The 26,737-nt window shown below is 42.7% G+C and overlaps 1 protein-coding gene and 1 long non-coding RNA gene across 2 annotated transcripts; both read right to left on the minus strand.

The window, feature by feature from the left end:
- Positions 1-3,688: 3,688 nt before the first annotated feature.
- LOC130191877 (uncharacterized) lies at positions 3,689-5,853 on the minus strand. The gene is made up of 3 exons (XR_008831277.1): positions 5,813-5,853; positions 4,922-4,993; positions 3,689-4,223 (listed from the first exon to the last, which is right to left on the minus strand). It is a non-coding gene; the product is annotated as an uncharacterized LOC130191877 (long non-coding RNA).
- A 3,843-nt stretch (positions 5,854-9,696) lies between these two features.
- LOC130190808 (gap junction delta-2 protein-like) lies at positions 9,697-25,081 on the minus strand. Its single transcript, XM_056410435.1, has 2 exons — positions 24,804-25,081; positions 9,697-12,136 (listed from the first exon to the last, which is right to left on the minus strand). Exons 1-2 carry the CDS (start codon positions 24,872-24,874, stop codon positions 11,272-11,274), a joined length of 936 nt encoding a protein of 311 aa, XP_056266410.1. The 5' UTR covers positions 24,875-25,081; the 3' UTR covers positions 9,697-11,271.
- Positions 25,082-26,737: the final 1,656 nt, after the last annotated feature.

Here is a 26,737-nt window from a genome sequence, read left to right on the forward strand (position 1 = left end):
TCATAACAGTAATCAGGTAACTACTTGTTTACATCCCGGCTCAAATCAGATGATTGTAGCCTCTACCCTTAAGAAATGGGACTACATGCCAAGGTAATAAGAATTTCACTTAATTTATTTGACCTCTGTCTATTGATCTAGGAGGCCAAGGTGCATGTGTGGGGGGATAGATGCAGGGGGGGGGACTTTTGAGCCATGGGTCCTCGGCGTATCCTGTGTATTTTGTTGTGTGTATGGACAGATCATGCTGCACAGGAGCTAGGAGTTCACTCGATTGTTTTGGGGTATAATGTAGTTTGTACATTTCTGTGCATCCACCTCTACATCACTCTGCTTCTAATCCCGCATTGTACTGTAAAGAAAATTGTGTGGGGGAGTGTTTTAAAATGGTCTCTGGGTTGCTGTTTAGTAGAAGTCTCTGTCTTTGTGTTTGGGATGCAGTAGGAGCTGTGTGTTGTTAATCCATGTTCTCTCTTGCCTTATGCGGAGCTGGTCTAATAACAGAAGGCGTTAAACCTGCTTGTGGATGCATTTTAACTCTAAATCCCAACCTCAGAATATTTGTATCTGAGACGGATTCCCAATTCTCCTCTGCTCAGGTCTTTACAGACTGATATAATGAGACCAGGATTACTCACAAGCAATACTTCCAGAGCTACCCGTACTGACAAAAACTATTTCAGCATTACAGCAAAATTGTATTCGTATATCATGGTTTCCGTGACATTAGTTTGACAGTAGTATTACAAAAATACAATCAGCATCAAATGACCCACAACTTCCCACGAGAGCGTTTTGTGTTTCATGTCTTAGGTGCTGCCAGTACACAGGATGTGTGTTTTTGAGCCGGATCTTTTCAAATATGTGCAAACATGCATTTTCACACATCGTGCTTCAGCTATGGAAGGACTTTTTAGCTCTAGCACAAGAAATTAAATCTTACCAACTTCTCAACTCCTTACACTGAGATAAGATTTTTCTTTTGTTTCCTGGCTTTTTGGTGATCACTTGAGAAGGCCGAAAGTGTAATATCAATAGTTGTTAAAAGATTATTGCTGGACTTATTTTGGCACCACTTGACCAGTGATCTTAGATAGACCAACTTAGAAACATTATTCATACAGACCTCAGTGTGTCCCTCATGTCATGAAACTAGATTAACTTCCACATTAGAGCCAGAGTCTATTGTCAGGGGTATTCTAGAGAAATACTCTAAATCTGTCTCCCACACAAGTTCACAAAAATGAATGAATCCAGTAATATAGCACACTAGTCTTGACTGGGTCTGGAAGGCTCTAAATAATACCATCAGAATAAACCTGCACATTGTCTGCTCCACATTTGTCATATTTCCAGGATTACTGGGGAGAGAGACACCATCAGAGTTATAAAAGAAGATAATGAAAGCTGTTGGGAGAAGATGTCTCAGTTTTTTTCTTTTGTCAGAAATCTCTTTGAAAACCCCCAAAAGAAACCCTTTTGTGGTGAGAGAGAAAAGGGAGGAATTGGAATCAAAGACAGTTTAAGAGAAAGAAGGGGGTGAAGAAGGGCTTTTCCTGCAGTACTTCAGCAGCGTTGGCAGCCATAAACAAGGAAGACATTCACGTGAGACCCATGTGGAAAACCTGGAGCAGGCCTCTACATGAAAGAGGACGGAGAAGGTCAGAGGAAGGCAGGAGGGCCGAGTCAAATGTGGAGGAAGCAGTGGAAAGAGCGAACAATGAGTCAGGTGGAGGAGGAGAGGACCAGATGGAGACAGAGAGGGGAAGGGCAGAGAGACGGTGCCACGCGGGGCGTTCACGCCAGGAGACCAAGTCACTTGCGGAGAGCAGAATGGAGACTGACAAAAATTGATGGGCCGAGACATAGGAGGCCAGAAGTGGAGCAGGCTCCAGAGAGGAATAAGCCAACTCCAATTTCATCTTCATGAATGAATGAAGAGGCAGAGAGGGAAAATACTGGATGTGGAACAGGGGAGAGGAATAATGAAATGATTGTTCGCTCATTGCGGTCTTATCACGGGGATAATAATTAATCAGTTGTGGAGAGTAGGTCACAGAGCGGATGAAAATTTGATGAGGAGACAATGGTGAATGCCTGACAATGGGCCGTCAATGCCAATAAATCTGCTCACACAGATTCATGCTTTCAGAGAATATATATTTATTTTTCTTTGATTTATTTAAGGTAAAGGTCAGAAAAAAGAGATTTGCATTGAACGCCTTACACCAGTAACATTCGGGAAGCAGGTCACTTCCTGGTTTAATTTTTTTTGCAGATCTAATGGATAGGTATATAATAACTGGTACAGTTTATAATTCCTTTGGTTTTACTGATGTTTTAGTCTTTTATGTTTTGAGAAAAAAGGGAGACAGAGAGAACATGTATTTGTAGTATGAGATGTAAATTCACTTTATAAATAATGCTACTTTAGTGGAGAGCAGGAAGGAACACTTTAGAAAAGAAAAAGGGTTAAACAATCTTACTGTCACTGCTAAATTATTTGGACTGAAGCCAGAATATGGCAAATATATTTGGCCCAGCTTGCCCATCCATCTTGTTACATTTTGTGCATTTGTCCTTTTTGTCATTAATAATTAGTACGCTATCTCTCTACCAACTCCCTTAACTCCTCCTGTGATTACACAATAGTTAACCGTATATTTGCGTGCTTTAATGCATGAGTAAGCAGGCAGGATGAACTCCTAAATTGTTGTTATGTATTTGTGCTATACTAAACGGCAGGCACGTGCACAGGTAGAGCCCTAGTGGTGCTCAAGCACGTGCCCCTTTGCCCTGGATGAGAAAATACACATTATTGTGGTCGTCATGCTCCGGTTTATTTTTTCTGTTTTTTAGATGTGAGACGGGAGTTGTTCTTCCAGAAAGCCCGTCGGCCCAAAGATGAACGGGACGATTAAAGTCTCCGTTTGATTCCTTCTACAGGTTGGAACCGACATGCCACGTTCAACGAGTCCAGAAGGCCGAGCCCTGTGTCCGGCTGCTGGGAGGCGAGGAGCTTCCAGACGGACTCTCCGGGAGCTGGTGGACGAGATGCCGGCTCATGTCTCCTGTCCTCAGACTCCAGAGGACGTCATTCATGCTGCTGAGGTCCAGCGGCTGTGGAGACGTCCTCCTCCATGTTGTCTGTTCTTTGGTTTTGTTTCAATGTTCTCCATCCAGTTAGTTTGGTATAAAAGCAGTTTCATATACTGCCGGGGTCTGTTACTTCCTCTCCTATTTTCTATTTTTGTCAATGAAAATCTTGTAAATAGAAATGATACATTGCTTTAGTTGGATTATTAAGAGTGAAGATATATGTTGGTATTTGTTACTGAGGGTTGCCAACTGACATGACACGTTTTGCCATGTAGGATTTTTTGTACGATAAAATATTTTTGTGGTCATTTAAGCTACGTTTGGCAAAACACAAAACAAAAATATAATCGTTTATCCGTTATGAAGATGAAAAATGAGCACTGGTGTAAAACAATATATTAGACATTAATTATTAAGAATCAACACAATAAGTAAATATAAAAACTATAACATTGTAGTGCATAAGTCTCAACCATTAAAGTTGAATTATAACCCAATATGAACATCATAACAGTGTTTGCTGACCCAGTAGTTTTTAATAAAAAGACATATTTAGATGTTGTTGTACATGTATTTATTAAAATCAGGAAATAATCTAAATACTGTACACAGTTAACATGAACGTACAGTATTCCATGGGACAAATTAAAGGATTATTAAGTCTCGTTCAGGCTGAAGTGTCCGTCTTCTTCACAGCTGCTTCCTGTATGGGCGGGGCGGGCGGTGGGCGGGGCGGGCGGTGACGGGGGGCTGGGTGGTCCTTCATCCTTCTCATGTGGTCCTCCCTCGTCATCTTCTTCGTCATCGTTAAGGAGATCCCGGTAGACTCTTCTGTGTCACAGCAATCGATACCTAAATAAAAAAGTAGAACCACGCCAACCAGCCTTCCCCCGCCAGGCGCGAGGGAAGGCTGTCTGGAACTTTATCGGTCCTGCCGGGCAGTCGGGCTCCTCCTCTTCCTGCTGCTCCTGGGAGACTCTTCTGGTTTCTGGGGGACTGGGGTATCTGTTCATCGCTCTATCTATCCGTCTATCTATCTATCTATCTGTCTATCAATTGTCTCTCTGTCTGTCTATCCATCTATTTATCTATTGTAAACTATATTTTCACAACGAAGTCGCCAGCTGCAGGGAAACATTGAAACAGGATTCTTCATTCAATAAAATAGTTCTGGATTACATTGAGCAATAATAGATTCAGATTCCAGCTGCTAATCTATCAGTTAGCAGGTCAATATACAACTGTTTGGACTCGTGAGCCACACCTTCCAGACTAAACAATGTTTCATATCTTCTCACTTTCCCCTTTATAAACCTTTTATTGTGTGACAGGAGGGTTAATTGTCAAAGAAATAGTTCATGGGATAGTATTGAGTAAAAGGGGCAGATGTTTGTCGAATAAGTGACGTTTCAGTCAAACAGTCAAAACAAACCAACTCATTCTCACAATCAGATGCGTCTCTAACACACCTGGTGCGATGACGTCACACTGACGCATGATTCTATTTCAGTATTAAGAATATCTTTTTTCAGAAATGTCAAGGTAAAATCTGTCATATTTGATAGCCTCTAAATAAAATAACACTGTTTTAAATCCCCTACACTAATAGTTAACACATACCACAGATATCCAGCGACTTTTAAGACATTCCGGTCCTCAAATAATCATTTTACACGGAGAAACCTCCACCACATCTGTATTTTTCAAACAGGCCCCTTGACATTGTGAACTGTTCAACTATAAACTCAGAACTGAGAACGTTTTAAATGGTTTTAAGGTAAGAACCAATAACAAAAATGCTAAATATAAATATAAAACTTACCTCTGCGCAGCGCGTACGGGTGGTCCTCCATTCTCCGGCTTCTCGGAGGTCCGCGGAAGAGGAAGTCAGAAACTAGAACGAGATTCAAGGATAACTTTCAGCTAGCGGTCAACAGCTCGAGGAGTTCGCCTCACAGCTCCGGTCAACCGGAGGGTTCAAGCTCAAACGTTTTGGACCGATAGCTCTGAGTTAAGGGCCCCAAAAACAGGTCCATGCGAACTTTATGGTATACGGCTACAGATCTCACTCATTATTCTCCACTTCACGAGATGCATCTCAGAGCGCGACGACGAGATGCTGGAGGCAGCGCGCGCTCGAGCACTCCCATCAGTTAACTCCACTTAAAAAACAAAGCGCTGCGACAACGAGCACAGAGCATTTTAATGTTAAATAAATCACTTTCATATGATAAAGTAAAAGGAGCAGACGTGTGTACAATAAGGCCCGTTTCAACGGTCACAACAGAGCAGCTCAGGGTCACGCGCAGCTCAGGTCAGGCGGCCCGCGCGTTCCCGATGGTTACCATGGTGCCGAGTTTATGCATTTTATAGGGTACATTTGAGAATTCTATAAAAATGGTTCAGGCGCCATCTTTTTTCTGTAATTTCAAAGTTAAAGTTCGACGTTTTGATGCCTTAAACCAAAAATAAAAGGGGTTTCGAGGCGTTGCACTTATTGTCAACACATTCCGCACATCTCCTGACATTTTCAAGACATTCTGCAGCTCAAATCTCATTTTACACGACGAATCATCGACTGAGTGTCCTGTCAACATTCTAAACGTTAAAACTCAAAAAGGTTTCACTGATTTCTAAACTGAGAACACTTTTATGGATTTAAGGGGATACGTTAATAATAAAAATGCTAAATTAAATGTAGAAATGGTCTTACCTTAGTCCAAATCACAGCCCGGTCGCTTCAGCAGGGTCTCGTCCTCGGTTTCCATGGCATTGACTGACGTGCGTGCGTACGTACGTACGTGCGTGCGTGCGTGCGATTGAGCAATACAGAGGCATTATTTATTTCCCCCATATGTTTTAAATATATATTTGATTCATACGAGTTATTATTATTATTATTTGTATTAGTAGTATTATTATAAGTATTATTATTTCTCAGTTATCTGTTGCTATTCAGTAGCTGTATGAGCTGTAAAGCCAAACTGTATGCTAGATGAAATATATTATATTATATATTATAATCTTATTATTTCAGAGGGACCATGTACAGTTAAAACAAATGTCACCATTTGATGCACTGCACCAGATTGTACTTGGCAGATGGATGAGAAATAGATGACGCGGGCTTGCAGGTGTATGGTCTTCCGACTAAACTTCATTTATTTGACAGCTATACGTTTCCCCTCTCAACTTCTTGAAACTGTTAGAGGTCAAATGATTACTTTACATTCTCTTTTTTCCGTAAGGTCTTCAGTCCATTTGTTCTTCTTCTTTAAACAAATAATGTATTCTTTTATTTGGAAATATTGACAGGTACATAACACAGTAAACATGAACTGATATTTCCATTGTTTATCATCTTTTTGTTGAAATTTCAGATAACAAACCCACTCCCCCACCCCTCCCACTGTATACACTATAGAGTACAGGACATTAAATACATACAAAGAGGTCACCTCATTTCGCCGAGCCAGACGCACACGCACACACACACACACACATCTGGAACATCAGTATGTAGACACATCTGCACAGAGTCAATACCCAGTATCACACAAGTACAATATATCCAGAAATTAAATGACAACATGAGTTGTTCTTCTTCTTTGAGTTCGGGCAACCTATTATACCACATGTCTTGGGGAATAGACACAACTGAACATTAGAAATAGAATATTGTAAATCGACAACTGGCACATCTCCGGCTCAAGGTTTATTTCCCAGGGACGTAGACACATTTTTTCTTCATTAATCAATATTTAAGAATAACACTTACTCTCTGTCATCAATTCCCCCCAAATGTGTTTGGATATCTGTCGGGGCATTTATTTGAGTTCTTGTGAGAATTTCGCCTCGACATGGTCCGTGGCGCTCATGTCTTCAGCTCTCATGTCTTCTCACGACACAATGTGTTTCAGGTGTTTCGTAACAACCAATTACTTGCTCACTTCAAGTTACAGTGATCAATAGAAAAATCATTTTGCCAATGGGTGCCCTTTTTTTTGGTTTGAGCACCTGCCCCCTAAAATGTCTGTGCACGTGCCTGCTAAACGGTGTGTACTAAATACACAAATGACGAGGTATGTGGGAGTTGATGAATATGATAGGAGTAGATAGAAACACCTGCACATCTTTACTGGTCATGACACTGACTACCAGTACAATGTCAGTGTGTAATCATATCTTTTCATAAAGCAGAAGGGGGAGAGAGCCCGTATTTAAGTTTCCTCTTTAATTCTGTTGGGCTGTACTGCATCTGATTGAAGAACAATATATGTGTTGTAAAAAGGCTCCACAGATGACCGATATTGAATACAAAATGATTATACACAAAATAATTTAGACATTTAAGTATGGAAAACTAGACTCTAAAAATGTTTGCTATGCTAACTCCGGTGGAAGTCATCAGTCTTGTCATCAAGAACAGAGATCAAACCATCACCAAGACCAGAGAGTATTGACCGGTCTGAACATCCCCTGTCCTCCATCGAACCATCCACCTGGAAGGGCACTTTTCATTAAAACGCCATGTGCAATATGATGGGCTGTTATTATAGGGTTTTGTAGTTTCTGCTCGATACTTTACACACAATTATTGTGATAGAGGTGTAACAAAAAAATATTTTTAGCAGGGCTTTACTGCACTTACCTGTTATTTGACTTGTGTATCAGCAGGAGTCTAACTTCCTCGTTGAAAGAGTCTCAGGCTGCTGCGCAGTGAGAGATGGTGCAGTGTTGTTTCTGTAGTCTCTGTGGTGCTTAACATCATTACTGTACCCCCGTCACCACAGCAACCGACCTGGCTGCATCCTCAGAAATGCTTTTGTTCAGGCATTTATTGACTCGTGTGTGTGTGTGTGTTGTTGTTGTTGTTGGTGGTGGTGCTTGTTGATGTGAATATATATCAGCACACAGCAGAGAGTCAATCATTGCAATCCACATGTCAATAAGAACACCGTGTGGCATTTAGGTGAATGAACAACAACCAATCTCATTACTCGACATCCTATCAGACAATCGGCTTTATTAACACAGTTCTTCATCATCAGCATCATCACCCTTGTCCCTCTTCCTCGAGTCCCACTGTGCTTTCTGTGTTCCCCAGGACATGGTCACATGACGCCTGAAGGTTTAATAACACTAAAAGGTCCACTGCCCCCCCACACCCTCCTCTCTCCATCAGTAACCTTGCTCATTACTGAAATGATCAGGTCCGCTTTAATAGCTTGTACGAGCCCAGGAGTAACGTTGATTCGGAAAAACAAGTGTGAGTATTAAAAACACACACATATATATGTATACTGTATATATGTATATGTAGAATTTCACTGCAAAAACTAGAAGTTATGAGCGTAAATTAGCAATAAGCCGTTGTAAAGGGTTTTCATGAGGAATATACTTTAGTCAGGAGTTTTATATCAAGGAAATAAACGTTAAATCTATAATTTATCAACAGAAACTCAGAATGCACAAACGTATCCCTCATAGATGTATCATTTCTCAGCGTTGAATAATAAATGTTAAAGCAGGTTTTGAATCTGTGCAGCTTAGAGCACTGCATTTTATACTCTGTGTTGTGTGTTCCACTGCATTATGTACAGCATGGAAAGCGACTGTATGTTGGATGTTTCTGTAATACTGTTTGGGGGCGGCTGTAGCTCAGTGGGGTAAGGGGGTCGTCCTGCAACCCCAAGGTTGTGGGTTCGATCCCCGCTCTCCCCATTAGTTGCAAGTCGAAGTGTCCTTGAGCAAGGCACTGAACCCCCAGTTGCTTCCCGGGCGCATCACTGCAGCCCACTGCTCCTGAATAACTAAGGATGGGTTAAATGCAGAGAACTAATTTTCCCTTGGGGATTAATAAAGTATATATCTATCTATCTATCTAATACGATACCGCCGGCCACACCACCACCGGTGGAAAGTAAAAAAGTAGATCTACTCAACTTCAGAACTGTTGCTGCAACCCAACCCCATGTTGCCTTTAAACACTTTAAACATCTCTTTGTCTCAAACTAAGATGATCCGCTGTGGTCCTGGTTTTAAACGTGCCGATATGGACCACCGGACCCCCGAGCTGATGGGTGGACTTTGGAGTTTCTTGAAAGCCTGCTGCGTCTCATACAGACGCTAAATGGCGCCTCAGACGCAGAGGGGCGGGACGCAGGACGCGTCGTTATTTGATGACCTGGAAATTAACCGAAGTGTATTATAAAGGACTTAGTTTGAGTATTGTAATAATATATATTTGAGCCAGAACTCAAATCATAATCCTCTTCTGAAGGATTGAGACTTACTACTTTTACTGCACTCAATCGATTTGACACTTAAAGTTACATTTCAGATAAAGAGTGTATACAAAACATATGATGAACTTCTAAAACATACTTTTTTTAAACTTTTGATAGAGTTTGCTTCGAACACTTCTGTACTAATACTTAAGTAGCATGTTTTACTTTTAGTATTTTCACACTGTGGTATTAGTGTAGCAGCTGTAAGATGAATTTTTAATGTGTAAACAATCACAACATCCTGATAAGTAAAATGGCAGAATTTCACAATAATACCAACTGTTTGTTAAACACAGCACAGCCATAATCTCTGTTTGCATAATAATTTATTCACATATCTTTTTTCACATACTTTATATTATTATTGCTGCAGTTCTGGAGCCTTTCAGGTATTCACTTTCAATATTCCCACAACGGGATTCTATGTTCATATCTCTTTATAGTTTTCATCTTCATGCATGCTGAGTATTACATTTCACAGGAGCAGGATGCAAATAAATAAAACAGTCTCTTTTTAAGTTACATGTCATAATCTATCCATTCTATTAATGCTTCGGTAACATGCCTTTTTCAAAGTCCATAGGGGGAGGGGGCGAGGGGGGGGGGACTTTTCGGAACATATAGTCTCCATTAGAGGGCGAAGGTTGAACAAAGGGCACATCAATAATACATATTGTTAAAGCTGGCAATCTATGATTAATCTTCATTACCACCCAAAGCCCATATCCTCATCCAAGTGAAGCCCGACTACATCGCATAGGGAAAAAGGCTAAGTGTAGTTCTTACATGTTATGTACACATACTTTGAAATATGGCACCAAATCAGCTTGTGAAAAAAAGCTTGAGGTTACATGTTAAAATATTTGTGACTACAATACTTTTCTCCTGTTTAGCTGAAAAACTCTTTATATAACTCCATTCAGCCCCTTCGACAGCAATCACCAACGTGATGGCACACTTTTCTTGACTGCTTTCAGTTGGTTCTGGGAGTAAACAGTGTGCCTTACAGGCATTGAGAGCATTGTGGTGCGTGACACAGTGTTGAAAAGTTAATCTAACTCATCTCCAATGCACCATGTGTCTCACTTAGAACAAATGCTCCCGGGCAATGTCAGTCTGCCGTATGATTGGCACCTACGAATATGAACAAGAGTGATGATCTTTAAGAAAAAAGCCTGGTACACTGACATCAAATACTGTGTTCCAGTTCCTGCTGAAAGCTTTAGTGCTGTTGCTTTTTGTGTTTTGCTTTGTGGGAATTTCTGACAACATGATTAAAAAGGTGCTTGTTTGTCCATCGAGTGACTTTACTCGAAGATCATGGACAATGACAAACAATATCATCTTTCTCTCAGAAGCTCAGATTAGCTTAGCATTGAATTCTCTGACTTAAGTCAGGCATTGGCTTTTTTCCCCCCCACTCACATGCGTATGCATGCACACGCTTAAGCTTTTGCATATGCACACATAATTGGAAAATGAAGGGATTATTTCTGACCTACGGCAAAGGCAAATAATGAAGATCTTCAAATGAGTCGACCTCAGACTATCTTTACAGTATTTTCATATTGTTAGTAATTGCTCGATGTCGTCTGTTGGGTTCTTTGAAGGCACCTAGTGTCACCTAGGCATCATGTAAGTTCTGTGTGTAACCTTTGTTACAGCAAGACAGACGCCTTTTGAGGAGGGGGGTCCTGCCCTCCTGAAGTGTCAAAGACTTTGTGAATTGATGCTTCGTCACGACTGCACAGAGTACGTCTGTGCTCCTGAATAATAATGCAGTGGTTATTTTTGTGCCCTAATGATCGGGGGTCCTGGGCCAGGGAAAAGCTCTTCTCCAAAATGTAAAAGGTCCTCGAGCCCCCAGGCAGAGGAGCCTCTGTCAGACGTAGGCTGACTCACTAGACTGGGTCCTGCCCAGGTTTGGGGTCTGGGACAGGTGTGAAACATCCTTCTTACGGACTTCGCAGATGGACTTCCTTCGGGCCTGCGCCCCTCGGATGGCCGTCTTTATCTTCCTCCAGCCAAGGTGGTTGAGCTCAGCCAGGTTGAGCAACACACAAACGCCGCTCACTGCAAACATAAAGACCAGAAACACGGTCTTTTCCGTGGGACGAGACACGTAACACTCCACCTCCTTCACGCATGGGTAGCGATCACACTCAAACATCCCTGGCACATTGAAACCGTAGAGGAAGTACTGGCCAGCCAGGAAGCCGATCTCCAGTGCGTTGCGGAAAACCACCTGGATGACATAGAACCGGGAGATGCCTTCATTCCGTTGCACTCTCGTATTCTTGTGTGTGTGAGAGGATCCCCGGGGTCCGTTGGGGATCTCCTTGAACTCCAGGCCGTCGTGATCCTCCTTACTGCTGTCGGGGTGCAGCAGGATGCCGTTGATGTTGCGAGAGTGAAGCTTGCGAGAGTGATGGTCATGATGGCGGCCGTGGTGACCGTGACCGGGGTTATCCATGTACGGGTGCAGGAGAGCGTAGCTTCGATCACGCGCTTTCGCAGACTGGTGAACAGAATACGTGATGAAGCACAGGCTCGGCGTGCACACCAGGATGATCTGAAAGACCCAATAGCGGATGTGCGAGATGGGGAAGGCCTTGTCGTAACAAGCCTGGTTGCAGCCGGGCTGCATGGTGTTACAGATGAACATGATTTGCTCATCCTCGTACACCTTCTCCCCAACTATGCCTACTATTAGGATACGGAAAATCACCACCACTGTCAGCAGGATCCTGCAGAGAGACAGAAGGAGAAGGAAAGGGCAGGATGGGGAGGGGGAGAAAGGGAGACAAGCAGTGTCAGTTAGTAAGGAACAAATGCACGAGCTCAGGAAATACCTGGCGATGATTCTGACCATTTAAAATTGATTGCAGGTCTTGGTTTAACATAATCAAAATGCTGATGCTTTGTTTATGTTGGACGCTAAAACCATTTCAGATCAACAGAAGGAAAACAGGTTTCAGGCAAGATGTCCGACCAAACTATGCACCTTTGTGTGTGCTCATGGTTACGTTCATGCATGAATGTGTGTGTGCTTGTGTTATCCCGAGAGGTGAACTCTAGATAACGTGCACACATATACGCTCACGAGAGACACTGAACAGTAGGGGTCGTCCGAAGGTAAAGGTGATTTCACACTCATCTTTCCTGCTGAGCTGAAATGGACATCAGTGTGAGGGACCGCACACACATGCTTTCACGGTGATTGACGTTCACCAATCCATCGAAATAAGGATTAGTGTCAAATGAATTGTTAGTATCTGTCCGATAATATGACGTGCTGCCTTCACTCGTATTCTATCGCACATCTCTTCATCCTTGCAAACCAATCTAACGCATATTAAACTATTGTACAAATGACCTCTTTTTGACCTCTAGAAACGGCATCTTCCCAGTGTCATGGAAAGAGTGCTGATTATTAGCAGCATAGTGCTGAAACATATATGCTGACAGCTTCTAAAAACTGGGGGGAACTTCCCGATGAGGTTCATTAGTGCATTGCTGCAGTTAGTGGGAGCTGTGTCCAGGGGCTGAGGGGTCTCGAGGACAGTGCGGCTGCTTTTCAAGGCCTCTGAGAGACTGGTGTGCTGTACTGTTATCTTCTGGTGTCGATCCAGCAGGAGCACTGCGGAGGAGGACTGGGGGTTTAGTGCTGCACTGTCAGCTATTTCTAATGAGCGAGGAAAGCCTGCACATCATGGGGCTCCCTGGTATTTATGCCACAATGCAGTGGATGTGCACACTCCCCTGCGTGACGGAGCCAATTACTTAGAACACACTTTGTTTCCAAGCCCGAGAGGGGCCACCCAAGGCAGCCGGAGGGACAGAGATAGATGGGAGTTGGCCCCAGGTGGGTTAAAACAACTGGAGGGTTAATGCTGGCTATAGCGCGTATGACATGAGCCTTCAATTCAAGTGATGTAACATAATATAATTCCTTTGCATTTGTATATGTACTTGAAAAGTTGTCCTTTGTTAACTTTGTGTCAAATGAGACTCTAAAGTATAGCGTTGAATTAGACCTCAAACATTCCCACCACGGCTTTCCACGTCCGGTTACCACAGCAACCAGCAAATTAGTGAAAGGTATAGGAGAGAAGACACTTTGTGGACACAAAAAATCATTCCATTGAGAAAAAATATATATATTCTTTGGGGAGCGAAGAAATAAGCGTCTCCCAATGATGCGGTTCAGGAGACGGCTCGTGATCGTTCAGAGGGATACGTGATAGCGTGAAACAAACCTAAAATAGAGCAGCGCGCCGCTGCAGGACTGTTCCTTCTCCACCTGCGAGAGCATGCCTGTGTGTGTGTTGTTTTGTTGTTGCATGTGTGGGCAAGACAGACACGAGGAAACAAAGACAAAGAGGGAAAGTCAGCCATGTGTGTGAGACTCGTGCAAAATGGCAAACATGTTCGGTCGTCAGTGCTCAGAGCAGCTGTCAGCATAATACGCTACACTGACTTTCAGTATGTTCAGCAATACAACAGAATAAAGCTCCTCTGCACCGTTGGTCCTTTAAATGTGAAATGTGAGTCGCTGTGTGATTTACATTCAGTCACTTTGGGATCCTTTGCTGTGAGCTGCCTTCACTGCGGGGGTGACAGCAGTAGATTTGACCAAAGCGCTGATATTGATGGTGCTCTGCACCACAAGGAGTCCTTTGACGCATTCTGCTCGACGAGATAGAAATCTGCGATCGACACTGCTCATTTATATGCAAATATTTGTTTAGGAAATACGACTCATGTTCAGTGTCAGTGTGAGAATCTGCAGGCTCCGGATGCAGATTTAAAATGATATATAGAAGGCACTTTACAGCACGTCTGCATTCACTGTTCTATTCAAGGTCTAAAGCAGACCTAATTATTGTGTCAGTGATAATCACTACATTATAATAGCATAAACTAAATGTCACAAAGTCCGCCTGCTGTCCACATCTCTATATAGTGACACAAGCTCACAGGCTGGACAGTTCTTTCAGGCTAAAACAAAAGTTCACTAAAATGTTCCGAATTAAATTAAATTAAATGTCTTTCAAATGCTTTTTATAATTCCGACTGAGTATTATCTATTTACCGATGTTGTAAAGTAACTTCTGCAGATTGAAGATACTGTGCTCCAGCCTCAGATACTGTACTGTATTTGAGGCTGGAGACAAGACTATGATGCAGTATATTTACATATAAAGCTATTTTATCCCAATTAATGTTGGTGCCTTTTTCATTGAACGTCTGAAAGTATAAAAGCAGCACATCAGCACTTTCAACTGGTTTTCAATGCTTGGTGTTCCATATATAAGTAAAGTTCAGTGACGATAAATAAAACATGCTTTGTACATACACCAGGGAAGAGATGGACTCCACAGGGTTAGACACAACCTGCTGATGTGTGGTGTTTTAATTGCGGGTAAACCTGTGTCTCCTCAGTAAATGAGACCGTCTGCAGGAGTCATTGTGGAATAATTGCGAATTTTAACATAAACGAAACGCAGTGACAGTGGGGATTAACAACAAGCTGTTTATGGTCCTCCCGCTGTATCCGCCTTCCATAGGTCCATTTCAAGTGACGTGACCACTGCAGCTTTATTCACCTTAACAGTTCGGAGGTTCAGGCATACTTATGGACTTTCCTTAGATAGTAAACTTTTCTAAAGTACTGTACTGCAGATATTGCGTCTGTACTTGTTTGTTGGGCAGATTTATGTCGTTAAAATTTCCAAGACATTGCAAGTATTGAGTGTTGTGCTGTGATGTGTGTGTGTGTGTGTGGGTGTGTGTATGTGTGTGTACCCTACTGCTGGATAACAGAATAATCAGCATGGAGCAGATTGCTGCATTAGCAGAAAGTAGTGGACGAAGGTTATCTGCAAACATCAGTGTTTTAAGTGCTGCAGGGTAATGAGCCAATACTGTACGTTGGGGCAGATTGGGACTGGACAGCCTGAACCTGCAGAATATTCAATATCTACCATAAATGAGGACAAATATGTTGTACTGTATCTAACCCGAGGGGAGAGAATATCAAAACACGGTAGATAAATACAGTGCATTCTCCATCGATCACATGGTTCCTTTAACATTCCCACATCCGTCACCTCATTTCACCTCTCCGCAGGACCTCCCTACAGATCAATCACTTCCTTTTTGCAGACTTTCTAAACCCCTGACACTGTGTCAGGGATCCAATACGATTTGGGATAAAAGGAGTGGAGTCTGTATCTCTGGATTGGGCTCACGGTCATTTTCAAATGGTCACAATTTCCTTGTGCTGCATCGCTGACAGCTGGTATTTTCATAAAGTGCAAAGACCAACAGCTCACAGACAAGCTAACATTGATAAAGGGACAACGAGAAGAGGAAGAAAAGACAGTGAAGTGATACCTCGCTGCTGTCTAACTAAACAAACTGATGTGTAGGCAGTTGATTGACCTGTGAGAGTGTGTACATGTAATAGTAGCTGCTCTTCAGCTGGTGTGTTGGCTGGACATGCAGGCACTGCCTCTCCCAGAGGCTTTTACACACACACACACACACACACACACACGTTCATTCATACAGCAGCTGCTGTCGCCAGCCTTAAGGGACAACAATTGCCTTGAGCACAACAGCAGATGCATTGGGAAATACACACACACACACATACACACACATTGTGAATATATATCAGCCTTTAAATTATCCGAGTCAACAAACATACAAAGTATATTTGTACATATAGGTACACAGACTCTACCTACAGTGAGCCATCCTGGCTAAGCAGTATTATCTGAAGAGAGACCCTGAGTAAAAATACTCTTCCCGCCCATATGCTCTCAATAATAAGCTCCACTGATTGTTGATGGCAGCACATAATGAATAAAGACCGTACCAGGCACAGAAATTAGGCAGCTTAATTATCACAGTGCAGGCATTTCTTCCCACTCGCCCCTCATCCTCTGTTCCTCTCTCAAACTGTTGTAATAGCTTCAGGTCTTGCCAACGTATCAGGCCGGCTGCATGGCCGCCTGAGGGGCCACTAGGAGCCACTAGGAGCCACTAGGAGCCAGCGCTACAGATGCATTAATATGAAGCTAAACTTGTGTGGTGGTTCACTCACTTCAAGCCTCTTCTTTATTTACTTATCAGCGAGAATGTTCGACATAAATGGTTTGAACATACTGTCGGCCTCTCTCTGATATTTATTGTTTTACACACAAATCGCAGAGGTCTTTTCGAGCCGGGAACATCCTCTGTGCCACAGCATGTGCAGAAATGTAATTAACTCACTCGCTCATTCAACAACTCTGACGTAAATGACTTCCAGCTGCTTTTCAGGATTGAAGGAGGAAACAGAGGGAGACGCTTCAGGTAACTGCCTCAATTATACCTTGGCTGGGAGAGACATTAACAGGTTTTGAGTTATGATAATGTCTCACGATGAAGATATGCTAGGATCTTCTTTTTTTGTTTTTCTAAAGCGAAACTACTTTACGACTAGATAACACAACAACTGGCCAAAGCTGAAGGATTTTGTGTCTGAAGATAATGTATTTCTAATAATTAATTGCATCTAAAATGTCCCTTTTATCTGAATTTAAGTCAGAATAGATTTACCCCGATGCCTGTAAACTGGTCATTAAAAATTGCTGACATCCCACTTTGACAAATAACCAAACTGAGCCCAAATGTGTCTGATTATATGTTAGGTTCGCCGATATAGATTAAAGTGAATGGAAGACTTTGTGAGACATTTTTGCATTTTTTTTGGAAAATGTTCTTTTTCCAAAAGTAAAAAAGTGATATACGGACACCAACTCACACCACACCGGCGTATGGCCTTTTGCCATCTTTCTGGCAGATTATTCATATTCCTGCCAGTGGGACGCTTACCTGGCTGTTGCTGATAATTGTTAAGAACTTTTTATGTGGCAGCAAAAATGTATTTGTCACACCCTGATCTTAACTTTAGTAAGCAGCGTTTTAACATTAATCTCATTCAAATCAGCTACTCTGAAATGTAAAGTACACTAACTAGCTAGTTAACTGTACTTTACTTACACTATGTTGATCTGCACTTCACACATCTCATTTGTTTGCACTACACACATACACACACATTTCATTTCATTTGCTCTGCACTCATACACACACTTTGCTTTTTGCACTCTGTCTATATTTAATATTTTGTGTATTTGATTTGTCAGTGTTGTTGTGTGTTGTGTATGCATGTGTGTTGTATATTTACATATATATTTGTTTGTATTTTACTTTTATTTTACTTGTATACTTCTATATCTTTCATCCCTGTTTCTTATATTTTGTGTTTTGTTTTTACTCTTGTGTGTTGCTGCTACTGTCACGACAAATTTCCCCTTGGGGATTAATAAAGTATATATCTATCTATCTATCTATCTATCTATCTACTATCTTCATGAAGATAACTCATGGTAATTAAATAATGCATTCTGAACCAATTAACTGCTAATGCAACAATATAAAATTACACAAAATGTATAGTATTTGCCTTATATTCTTTATTTTCCAAAATAACTTTTATTTAGTCTGAATTAAGAACATATATATATATATATATATTTCAAAAAGGGCATTTAATTTTCCGATATATGGATTGCTATTCATTAAACTACCTTCATTATTTATTGTTTATCAGAACAAACCAACAGCAGTTCAAAAATATTGACTATATTGTATCTTAACCGTACACTCAGATTTCTAAGACGGATGCATTCTAAAATACAAAGGTTCAAAATCACATCTCGGTACAGTCTCCTACTAGCTGCCTTTATGATCTTGAAAATAGAGCCATTAATTATAGCCCAAAACATTGTACTGCAGTTCTGTTTTAGGGGAGTTGTGTAATCTAAAAGCAGGCCATTAAAATTAATGAAATGCTGTCCTAAGCTACTTCGGGAATTCAAACATGTAATTGAAATAAAGAACATTTCAGCTATGTATAAGGAAACATTACACGCCCGGTGAAGCTTATACACACACCATCAATATGTTGCTGAAATGAATAATAGCCTGTGCTGGATAAATGCTGAGCTCAGCTTTACTGCAAAATCCCCCTGTCGAACAGTGTAATCAATAACATTCAACATCAGGGATTGCTACACAAATAAACTAATGGCAAATTTTAGATGAGCACAGAAATGGTTTTAATTTGAAAGACAGTCCCGCTCCTTGCCAAAGGATGATGGATTACTAATCCAGTCAAACACTGAAATATCGCTTTGCAACACAGTCCTCCCAGGCAGTATAGATTTTGTTTTTTACACGAAGCTTATCATTAATGATACATGAAATATACTCTTGTTCACTAGTAGACAAGTTGATGTCCTCAATTATTCTGGGAGAAGAAGTAGGCTGCCCCTCTCAAAGTAGGAGATCTCCTTTTTGTCGATAACCTGACCTATTTAGGCAAAGTGGAGATACACAAATACGTGCACAAAAACTGCTGGAGGGAACAACTTCTAACCAGACGGTCTATTTATTTTGCTTTTAGGGCGAGCAAACAAGTCCGCAGAGCTATTTGGTTTCATCAAACCTTTCAGGTCCGTCCATTTTCGGGCTGCTGTTTTCACCTCATAAACAATGAGCAACACGGTGTGCTGTACACCACTTTGTCCGTTCCATTAAAAGGCTGGACACATCTTCATGCATCTTTAATGAATGACTTGAAAATCAGTTGCAACTTACAACAAGGGCGACATAACATTTATTAAGATTTTATGAAGTACTTATAACGCTGGTGTGGAGTGATAGATGTTAAATAATATATGTCACTTTTACGCAGGAGAAACATCGAATAAAAAAGGTAAATGGAGACAGATTTATTTTACAGAGTCCATAAATGATATATGAACAAAATTCGATATTCTAAAATATGTTATCCTGATTGAAATGCAATACATGTGATGCATCAACAGAGAGCTTTCGCCTCTTATTAAAAGTGTTGGTTACTCAGACAGAACACAGTTTACCAGCACTGCTGTGTTTGCATAGATGGTGAATATCGCATGTCATTTCTCTCAGGATGTCTTCGTTCTCACTTCTTATGAGAGCAACAGTGAGAGCAGTACATTCATGAATGTTAAATTAAAACACAAATGTCTTCTGTATTTATAGAAGTCCTCCTTATTGCAGAGGACACATATTGAGTTTGTGTGTGTGTGTGTGTGTGTGTGTGCAGACTGTTTCCTCAGCAGCTCCAGAGGAAGTAGCTCTGACACAGATTCTCAGCATTGAACCACTGCAGTGGGAGAACTTCTCTTCCTTCCTCTCACTCCTCCCCCTCTAAGGATGCCCCCTGTATCCTTTTTGTTCTACAGCTCACATCCCCTCCTCTCTATTCTTCCATCCAGCAGCCCTTATTTTATCATCCTTAGATCACTCACTCCATTCCTCCATTATCTCCGCCTCTTTTTTTCGTACTCTGCTTGTCTTTGGCACTGACCTCACTACAGCATTGCAGTGTAGGGGAAGATGCATCAACTCACTTCCTTTCTTCCATCCTACCTGCAAGGTGTATAACTCAAACCCAAAGGCTTCGTGCTCTCACAGTTGAACACACATATAAAGCACACATGTGGTCTGCAAAAAAACCACAGCGTGTCATATTTTAATATTACGCAAATGTGAAGTAGATTGTATTGCCCTTACATCACATATGTTAGAGAGCAGAAATATAAATGTTTAACATATTTTTTTAACGTATTTAGGACGGAGAAGTTAAATGAAAATATGTACAGAAGGGATTCATACTAGAATCGTTTGCAGTGTTGTGTGGACGAATCTTGTTTTTTAAGTCTCATGTACCAGTCTGATAAGAAAGAATAATAAATGGTATAAAAGTGTATGTAAATTAATCATAAATGTAACATGTAATTGTAAAAAGAAGACTTCACGATTCTGTTGTAAAGTGCTTCACCAGACCTACACCAACTCTGTCTCAGATTAATATTTATTGACAACCTGTTGCTATCTATATATATATATGTATAGATATATAGATATATATATAAGTGTTAATTAGTCATTATGTGTACAACATTGTGAGACATATTAGACAAGTGCAAACATTATCAAGGCTGCTGGTGTTATATTTCAAACAAATACGCCAGTATATGAACATATTACCATCTCAACAATGTATTAATGTTGGCCACACAGTTGTCCTTTAGAAGTCTTTGGGAGGTATGCTGTGTAACAACATGCTGCTTTGAAAGTCAGTCAACACAGAGTCTCTGCACATAAATATGTAAAGGAATATTTGCAGTAGGCAAGTACACAAATTGTATGCTTCCCTACAAATTCTGAACAAATAGGTTTTTACGATATACACCAAGCATAGCATTAGTCCTGGTTGTGTTGTCACCGGTTGGCAGCTTACCTCTGCCCTTCAAGAGAAGAGATGCCATTCATGTATTTAATGAAGACTCAGAGCGAGATACATTTAGACATTTAAGCCACACTGAACTGTCACGAATATAATGCTGAACATACAGTACATTCAGTTTGGGCTAGAGAATGAGGTTAATGCAGCCTTGATAATGATTTATCTCACTGTGTCATCATGATTACAGTCATTGGTTATCCATGCACACGCTGTACATTGCCCAGTTAGAAGACAGGCATATGGAAATCACAATACACAACACAAACACGTTAATCTTCGAATGAGTCAATATGCAAGCCACCTGTGGTTAGTCAGAGGCACAGAAGCAACTCTCAGTTTGTCTGTCTCTTTCAAAGACCATAATTAAGCTAACCTATGCCACTGCGTAGAGATGGTCTATTTCTATTTTTAACACCGTTGTGTCGCCTCGGCTAATTATCTATCCCATGCCAGGGCATAGGTTAGCTTAAGACCTACAATTAAGAAGGAGCTTAATTGTAGCTGGATCGGAGAGTCCAGACATCCGACAATGCTATCTGACAGTGTCTCATGGTGGAACTACGTCCCCACGTTGCGAGAGAGAGAGGGCTGGCACTTAAACAGATGACCGACATGCAACCATGTTCCAAAGTTTTGATGCAGGGGAGACTTTTCAGCCATGGGGAGACATGACTGTTCTGCTCTTTGGAACTGCATCGTCTGAACTGCAAGCGCACACATGCAAACTCTTTCAAAGGAACTAGACACAGGCTGAACATCCTATACGTGATGCCATCTAGCGGTTGCTGCATGCTCCGGCCACACCCCGTGAAGTGCAGGACTTCACAATGCACAACAGTGCAACACGACACATCACAGTTGGTTGTGTTCACAAGTGCAACGGACCACACCTGACCACACCCAACTGGGCTGTTGGGTGTGGTCAGTGGTGCAACAGACTTGAACCTTTCAACCCATAGAGGTCAGTGCAACAATTTTGACTCCATACTTGATTTAGTGTGGAGTTGCTCATTAACAGTCTCGGAGGCATCTTCACAGCACAAAACTGTGCGAGTGGTGAACAATTCTCCAACTTGCTGGTACATCCAAAGACATCATTCTGATCATTTAAATGTTACGTGTAATTGATTTCCTGACCATGCCGGCACATGCTTAGGATTAGGAATCAAGTCTTTATCTTTAGTAGTTTTAGTGTTATTGCTTAGATTGTCTAGGAACATCTAATGTCTGAAAATGCCTGACTACAGGTAAAAAGCCAAGACCCAGAACCCACTTAATAATAATAATTGCTACACCCTAACCTGCGGTCTCTGTCAACCAAACTGCATAAGTACTCTCCAGTACATTTATTGAAATATCTTGCAAACAAGCTAAAGGGACAACATTAAAATCTTGCTTGACAATAAATAACAAGTTAAGGGATCTACAGCCTGAGATACTCACAAAAAACTGTACAAAGTTATTCCAAAGACAATGTTTCTTGACTCGCATAGCATAGACAAGCAGAGTAGAGAGAGGGAACCTCATTGGAAAGCAGCTAATATTACAGCTAATGCCCTATGGTCAACTAGAGAGCCGTGTAGGACACACACAGTCTGAGGGAAGCCAAAACACATAGGGATCATTTACAGAGCAGTTCACTATATTCAGCACAGGAGGAAATATAGCTGGTGATACAAACTACTTACTGTGTGAAGAAATTATTTTACTGGTTCATAATATCATTCCACAATATGATGTCACCTTGGAGGTTTTCACAGTTTAATCTAGTAGATTCATGGGAAGAACAAAAAACTGGTGCACAAAGAACTATTTTAAATTGATCCACTGCTCATTTGACTAGATGTATTTGAGGTATTCAGGGAACCCTTTTAAATGTTCAACCAGTGAAGTGCATGATCACCATATAGCTCAAATTAAGCGTATAAGAGGAAGCCATTATATCATCAGAGTGTTCATTTGACTTTTGAAAGAGGTAGCAGACAAATTGAGAGTTGCCTCTGGAAATAAAAACTGTAGGTGGCTTACAGTCATTGAATCATCCAATGATGACCCTGTGCTCACAGGGTGTTGCTGATTCAGCTGCCAGGACTGGATTGTAAAGCTGCATTAAGTAATTTTTTGACCACTAGGGGGCGGAAAGACTCCAGAAAAGTTCACAACCGTTAGCAATTAGCTTATGAAGTTGTTATGGCTAACATGTTAGCAAACAGTTGCCTACTTACAAATCCAGCAGAAACAGAGCAACACGGACATCCCTTTGGTCTCCTTTTTCTGGCCACCTGTTGAATGTAATTCCAATATTCACTGGCGTTTAGCCCTTGTTTGGTCTCCCAACGCATGAATATTGACTCTTTTTGGCTTCTTAAATGTTCACAGTTACTTCGGCTCTTTGCCATTTTGCGCTGTACAGTTAGCAAACAATTAGCTGGTTTTATCTCCTGGGTTGGGAGCGGCGGCCCACGGTCGTGTATGAACAGACATTGTTTTGGTTTTTGTCGCTCTGGACACCAAAACAATGAGCTGAAAATGTCTGGTAGCTCTGTAGAGCTTCATAGTGAGATGTTGATTCTCAGTGATACCGGCAATAGCCTACTACCGATCCCGTAAGCAGGAGGGAGTCGTATGATTAATGCCACAAAATGTTCTTAATGCATCTTTAAATCAAGTCAACATGCTCTCATTATATGCAGGTTTTCGTTCCGTCTATGGACTAGACCAGGTGATTTCATTGTTTAAGGCACAAAACCACAGAGGAAGAACTCACTGAAATTACTTGGTGTAGTGTTTGATTGGAAGGAAAATCTCCATTGCACATGGTTTCAGATCCCTGATCATCAGACGTTTTGCAATAATGCGGCTCACATCATCTCTGTTGCTCCGATGCAGTTACAATGTCACTGATTTTGAAGGATAAAGTCGAATGGCTCTGCTTAGTGAAGTCAATAAAGGCATGAGCCAATTTTCACTCCTTTAACACACACACACACACACACACACACGCACACCACACACACCCCTGGAGCAGAGAAGATTAGGCCATGCCCTTGTTGCGGACTACCTGAGGTTGGGTTAATGAGCACAGCAGTGCAGACAAATTATTGGCCTTTCATGGCTTTGGGGGTTTTTTCTTTCTGAAAAGGAATTTTCAAATGACAAATCTATACATCCAGGTTTCCCTTTGACACACTTTTCCCAAATGAGCATCCCAGCGTGACATTTGGATTGTGCTTAATGGGTGGAAAGATTCCTGCTTCTTAATTAATCGCACAGAGATGATGTGGAGCACACTTTTCACACAGATTGTACAGCATGTCTCCATGGCATGTCTCCACTGCTAATCAAACTAAAAGCTCATCTGTTCAACCTCCACCACAAGACCATTCTGCACACCAAACATGAGAAAAGATCAAATCAGACTTTCACTATATGCAAATAAGTGTCTGCTGATAAGGACCAATTGAATGAACTTGGCGGGGAGGGGGGGGGGGGGGATTGTCTCAAGTTCACACAGAGTTTAGAGCCATTTACTCCCCCTTTGGTTCTACTTTCCACACCTGCTTGCTCACCATCCTTTCATCTTCTGCACCTCTGCTCTCCTCTCACACCCACTCCCCTCTCCTCCTTCTGTCCTATTGGTCTGTGGCCAAAGCATCAAGCGTGATCTATCAATAGTTAGGCTATTAGCTATCAACACAGGAACCTCTCTGAATTAACCATAACGCCCAGAAAAGCAGGCTATTGATTATTCTCGATAAGTTTATCCCTTAACTAACGACGGGTTGTAGAGGTCAGGGGTGAGGAGAGCAGGGAGGAGGAAAGGACGGGGGAGGCAGTGACGACTGTGGGGGACTGTAGAACAGAGGAGAGCACTGGGACAAGCCTGAGGGAGGGGGGGGGGGGGTCGTCGACTGATACAGAATAACACATACTGTACACAAAGGAACCCAGCTCACCAGTGTAAACAAAACCAGAAATGAAAACCTTTACAGTCTTACCTTCCAATCATGGTAGAGTGCTGCTGGACAGCCGCCTCCAGCAGCCTCTCCAAAATGGTCCATTCCCCCATGGTGACGGAAAGGTTGCAGGGCTTGGGGAGCCGACCCCTTTTTCTCCGGCGGACCCCTTCTCCTTACACGTCCTCCCAGGACCGGACTGTGATCTTGTAGACCCGCTGGCCGGCGGGGGTACACCCAACCCCGTCCCCGCAGCAGCTCCCTTTGTGACCTCTACACGTTGACCCGGCCGATCGACAGCGTGGTTCTGACTGTGTGCATGAGAGTCAGCGTCTTCTCCCGGGCCCGTCCCGCTGTGCTTCTTCCTGGTGGAGAAGAGGTGCTGAGCTGATTGCCTCCCCCTCCTCTCTCCTTCAGCCTCTTCCCTTCTCCCCCTCCCCTGTGCAGTGATGCTCGTCCTCCCCCTGCCGCACCACTCCGTTCTGCGCTACAGCATATGCTATAGCTCACTGTATGACAGCCATGATCACCCTCTCTTTTCCACTTGCCTCGCTCTTTCCCCCCTCTTCCTCCCCAGTCCCTGCCTTCGTCCTCCACCCTACCCCCAGGGCACTCCTTTTACTTTACCTGCACCCCTTGCCATCAGAGCTGCTCTGCGCGCCTCCTTGCATTGTGTAGGATCTTTGCCTTTGCTGCACCCTTGCTACAACCTAAACGCACGCGAACACACACACTGCATGTAGCGGATCCTCCTTGGCTCACCTCAGCGGACACACACACTGTAAACGCGCACGCTTGCACTCGATGACAGCTCTGAGTCCCACTCTCCCCCTTCCTACTGAGGACCGCAGATCCACACCAGCACACAAAGCTCCTGCCTGCTCAGTGTCATTTTACAGCTCGAGGAATGGTCGCTCACACAGCTCAGAGCGCCACAAGGACCCATAAAAACCTGCATACACACACACACACGCTCACACACTCAGAGACGCAAACACACTGCCACCGAGCCCCTCAGCGATAAATCAGCTGCCTTGCTGCATCCAGTGAGGCTGAACCGAGGCAGTGTGCTGCAGACCTGCTGTCCTGTGTTGTCCCCCCGGCTAATTTCAGCACAGTCCGGTGCCCAGAGTCATGTCTGCTGCAGAGAGCGGGGATGAAAAGCTGTCCTGTTAAGCTTATTGCTGGGCTCCATCATCCTGGATCCCTCTCTCCCCCTCCTCCTGCTGCTCTCCTTCAACCCCCTCTCTCTTCCTCCTTCCCCTCCTCTGCTCACATTTGTGTGCAGATCTCTGTCTCACGAACCACCACTATCTCAGTGTTCGCTCCCCATCTCGGCTTTGTGCTCTCCCTCTCTTTTTCTGTGCCTCTTTCTCGTTCATGGAATCGCTCGATCTCTGTCACACTCTGTGAGCATGCAACGCCCCCCCTCCTCCTCCTCTTCTCATAGATCTGCTCTCTCTGCACCCTCCCTCCCTCGCTCCTCTGCTAAATGTGCTTGGATTGCTACCCTGATCGCTGCTTTACTTATGCTTGCTAGATTGCCTCCCACCGTACTGCTGCGCCTGTTCCTGCCTGATGTGGCACAGAAAAGGGGGAATTGAGATCTAACCGCCTCCACTGCAATCCTTTGTTCCAGTCAGGGAGCTCGGCGGTGTTTCCTGTACTCTTTGAATGCTCTCTTCCTCTCGTTCCTCCCTCTCTATCATACATCATCCGGGCCCATGCTTTCAGCAGGAGGTTTACAGAGGATTTGTGGCTATGCTCCACCCCATCCCCCATCCCCCATCGACCCCCTCCCGTTCTTCATCTTACTGTACTGTGGATGACAACACACCTATTTCAGCCTGACCCAACCCTCACGGCTGTCCTGTATTTCCTCTCCTCATCTTCTCTTACTGTTCCTCATTCTGTTCATTTCCCCCCACCCTCCATTACGGCCCCGGTGATCCCTCTCTCTCTCTCTCTGGAGAGAT

This window comes from Pseudoliparis swirei, chromosome 3 (assembly GCF_029220125.1).
Source record: "Pseudoliparis swirei isolate HS2019 ecotype Mariana Trench chromosome 3, NWPU_hadal_v1, whole genome shotgun sequence".
Classification (NCBI taxonomy): Eukaryota; Metazoa; Chordata; class Actinopteri; order Perciformes; family Liparidae; genus Pseudoliparis; species Pseudoliparis swirei.

What these genes read in the sequence shown, in the direction of transcription:
- LOC130190808 (XM_056410435.1), bottom strand. Translation starts at nt 24,874, where the DNA reads ATGGGGGAATGGACCATTTTGGAGAGGCTGCTGGAGGCGGCTGTCCAG. An exon ending in CACTCTACCATGATTGGAAG is followed by an intron (nt 12,137 to 24,803) that starts GTAAGACTGTAA and finishes GTCTCTCTGCAG; the next exon opens with GATCCTGCTGACAGTGGTGG.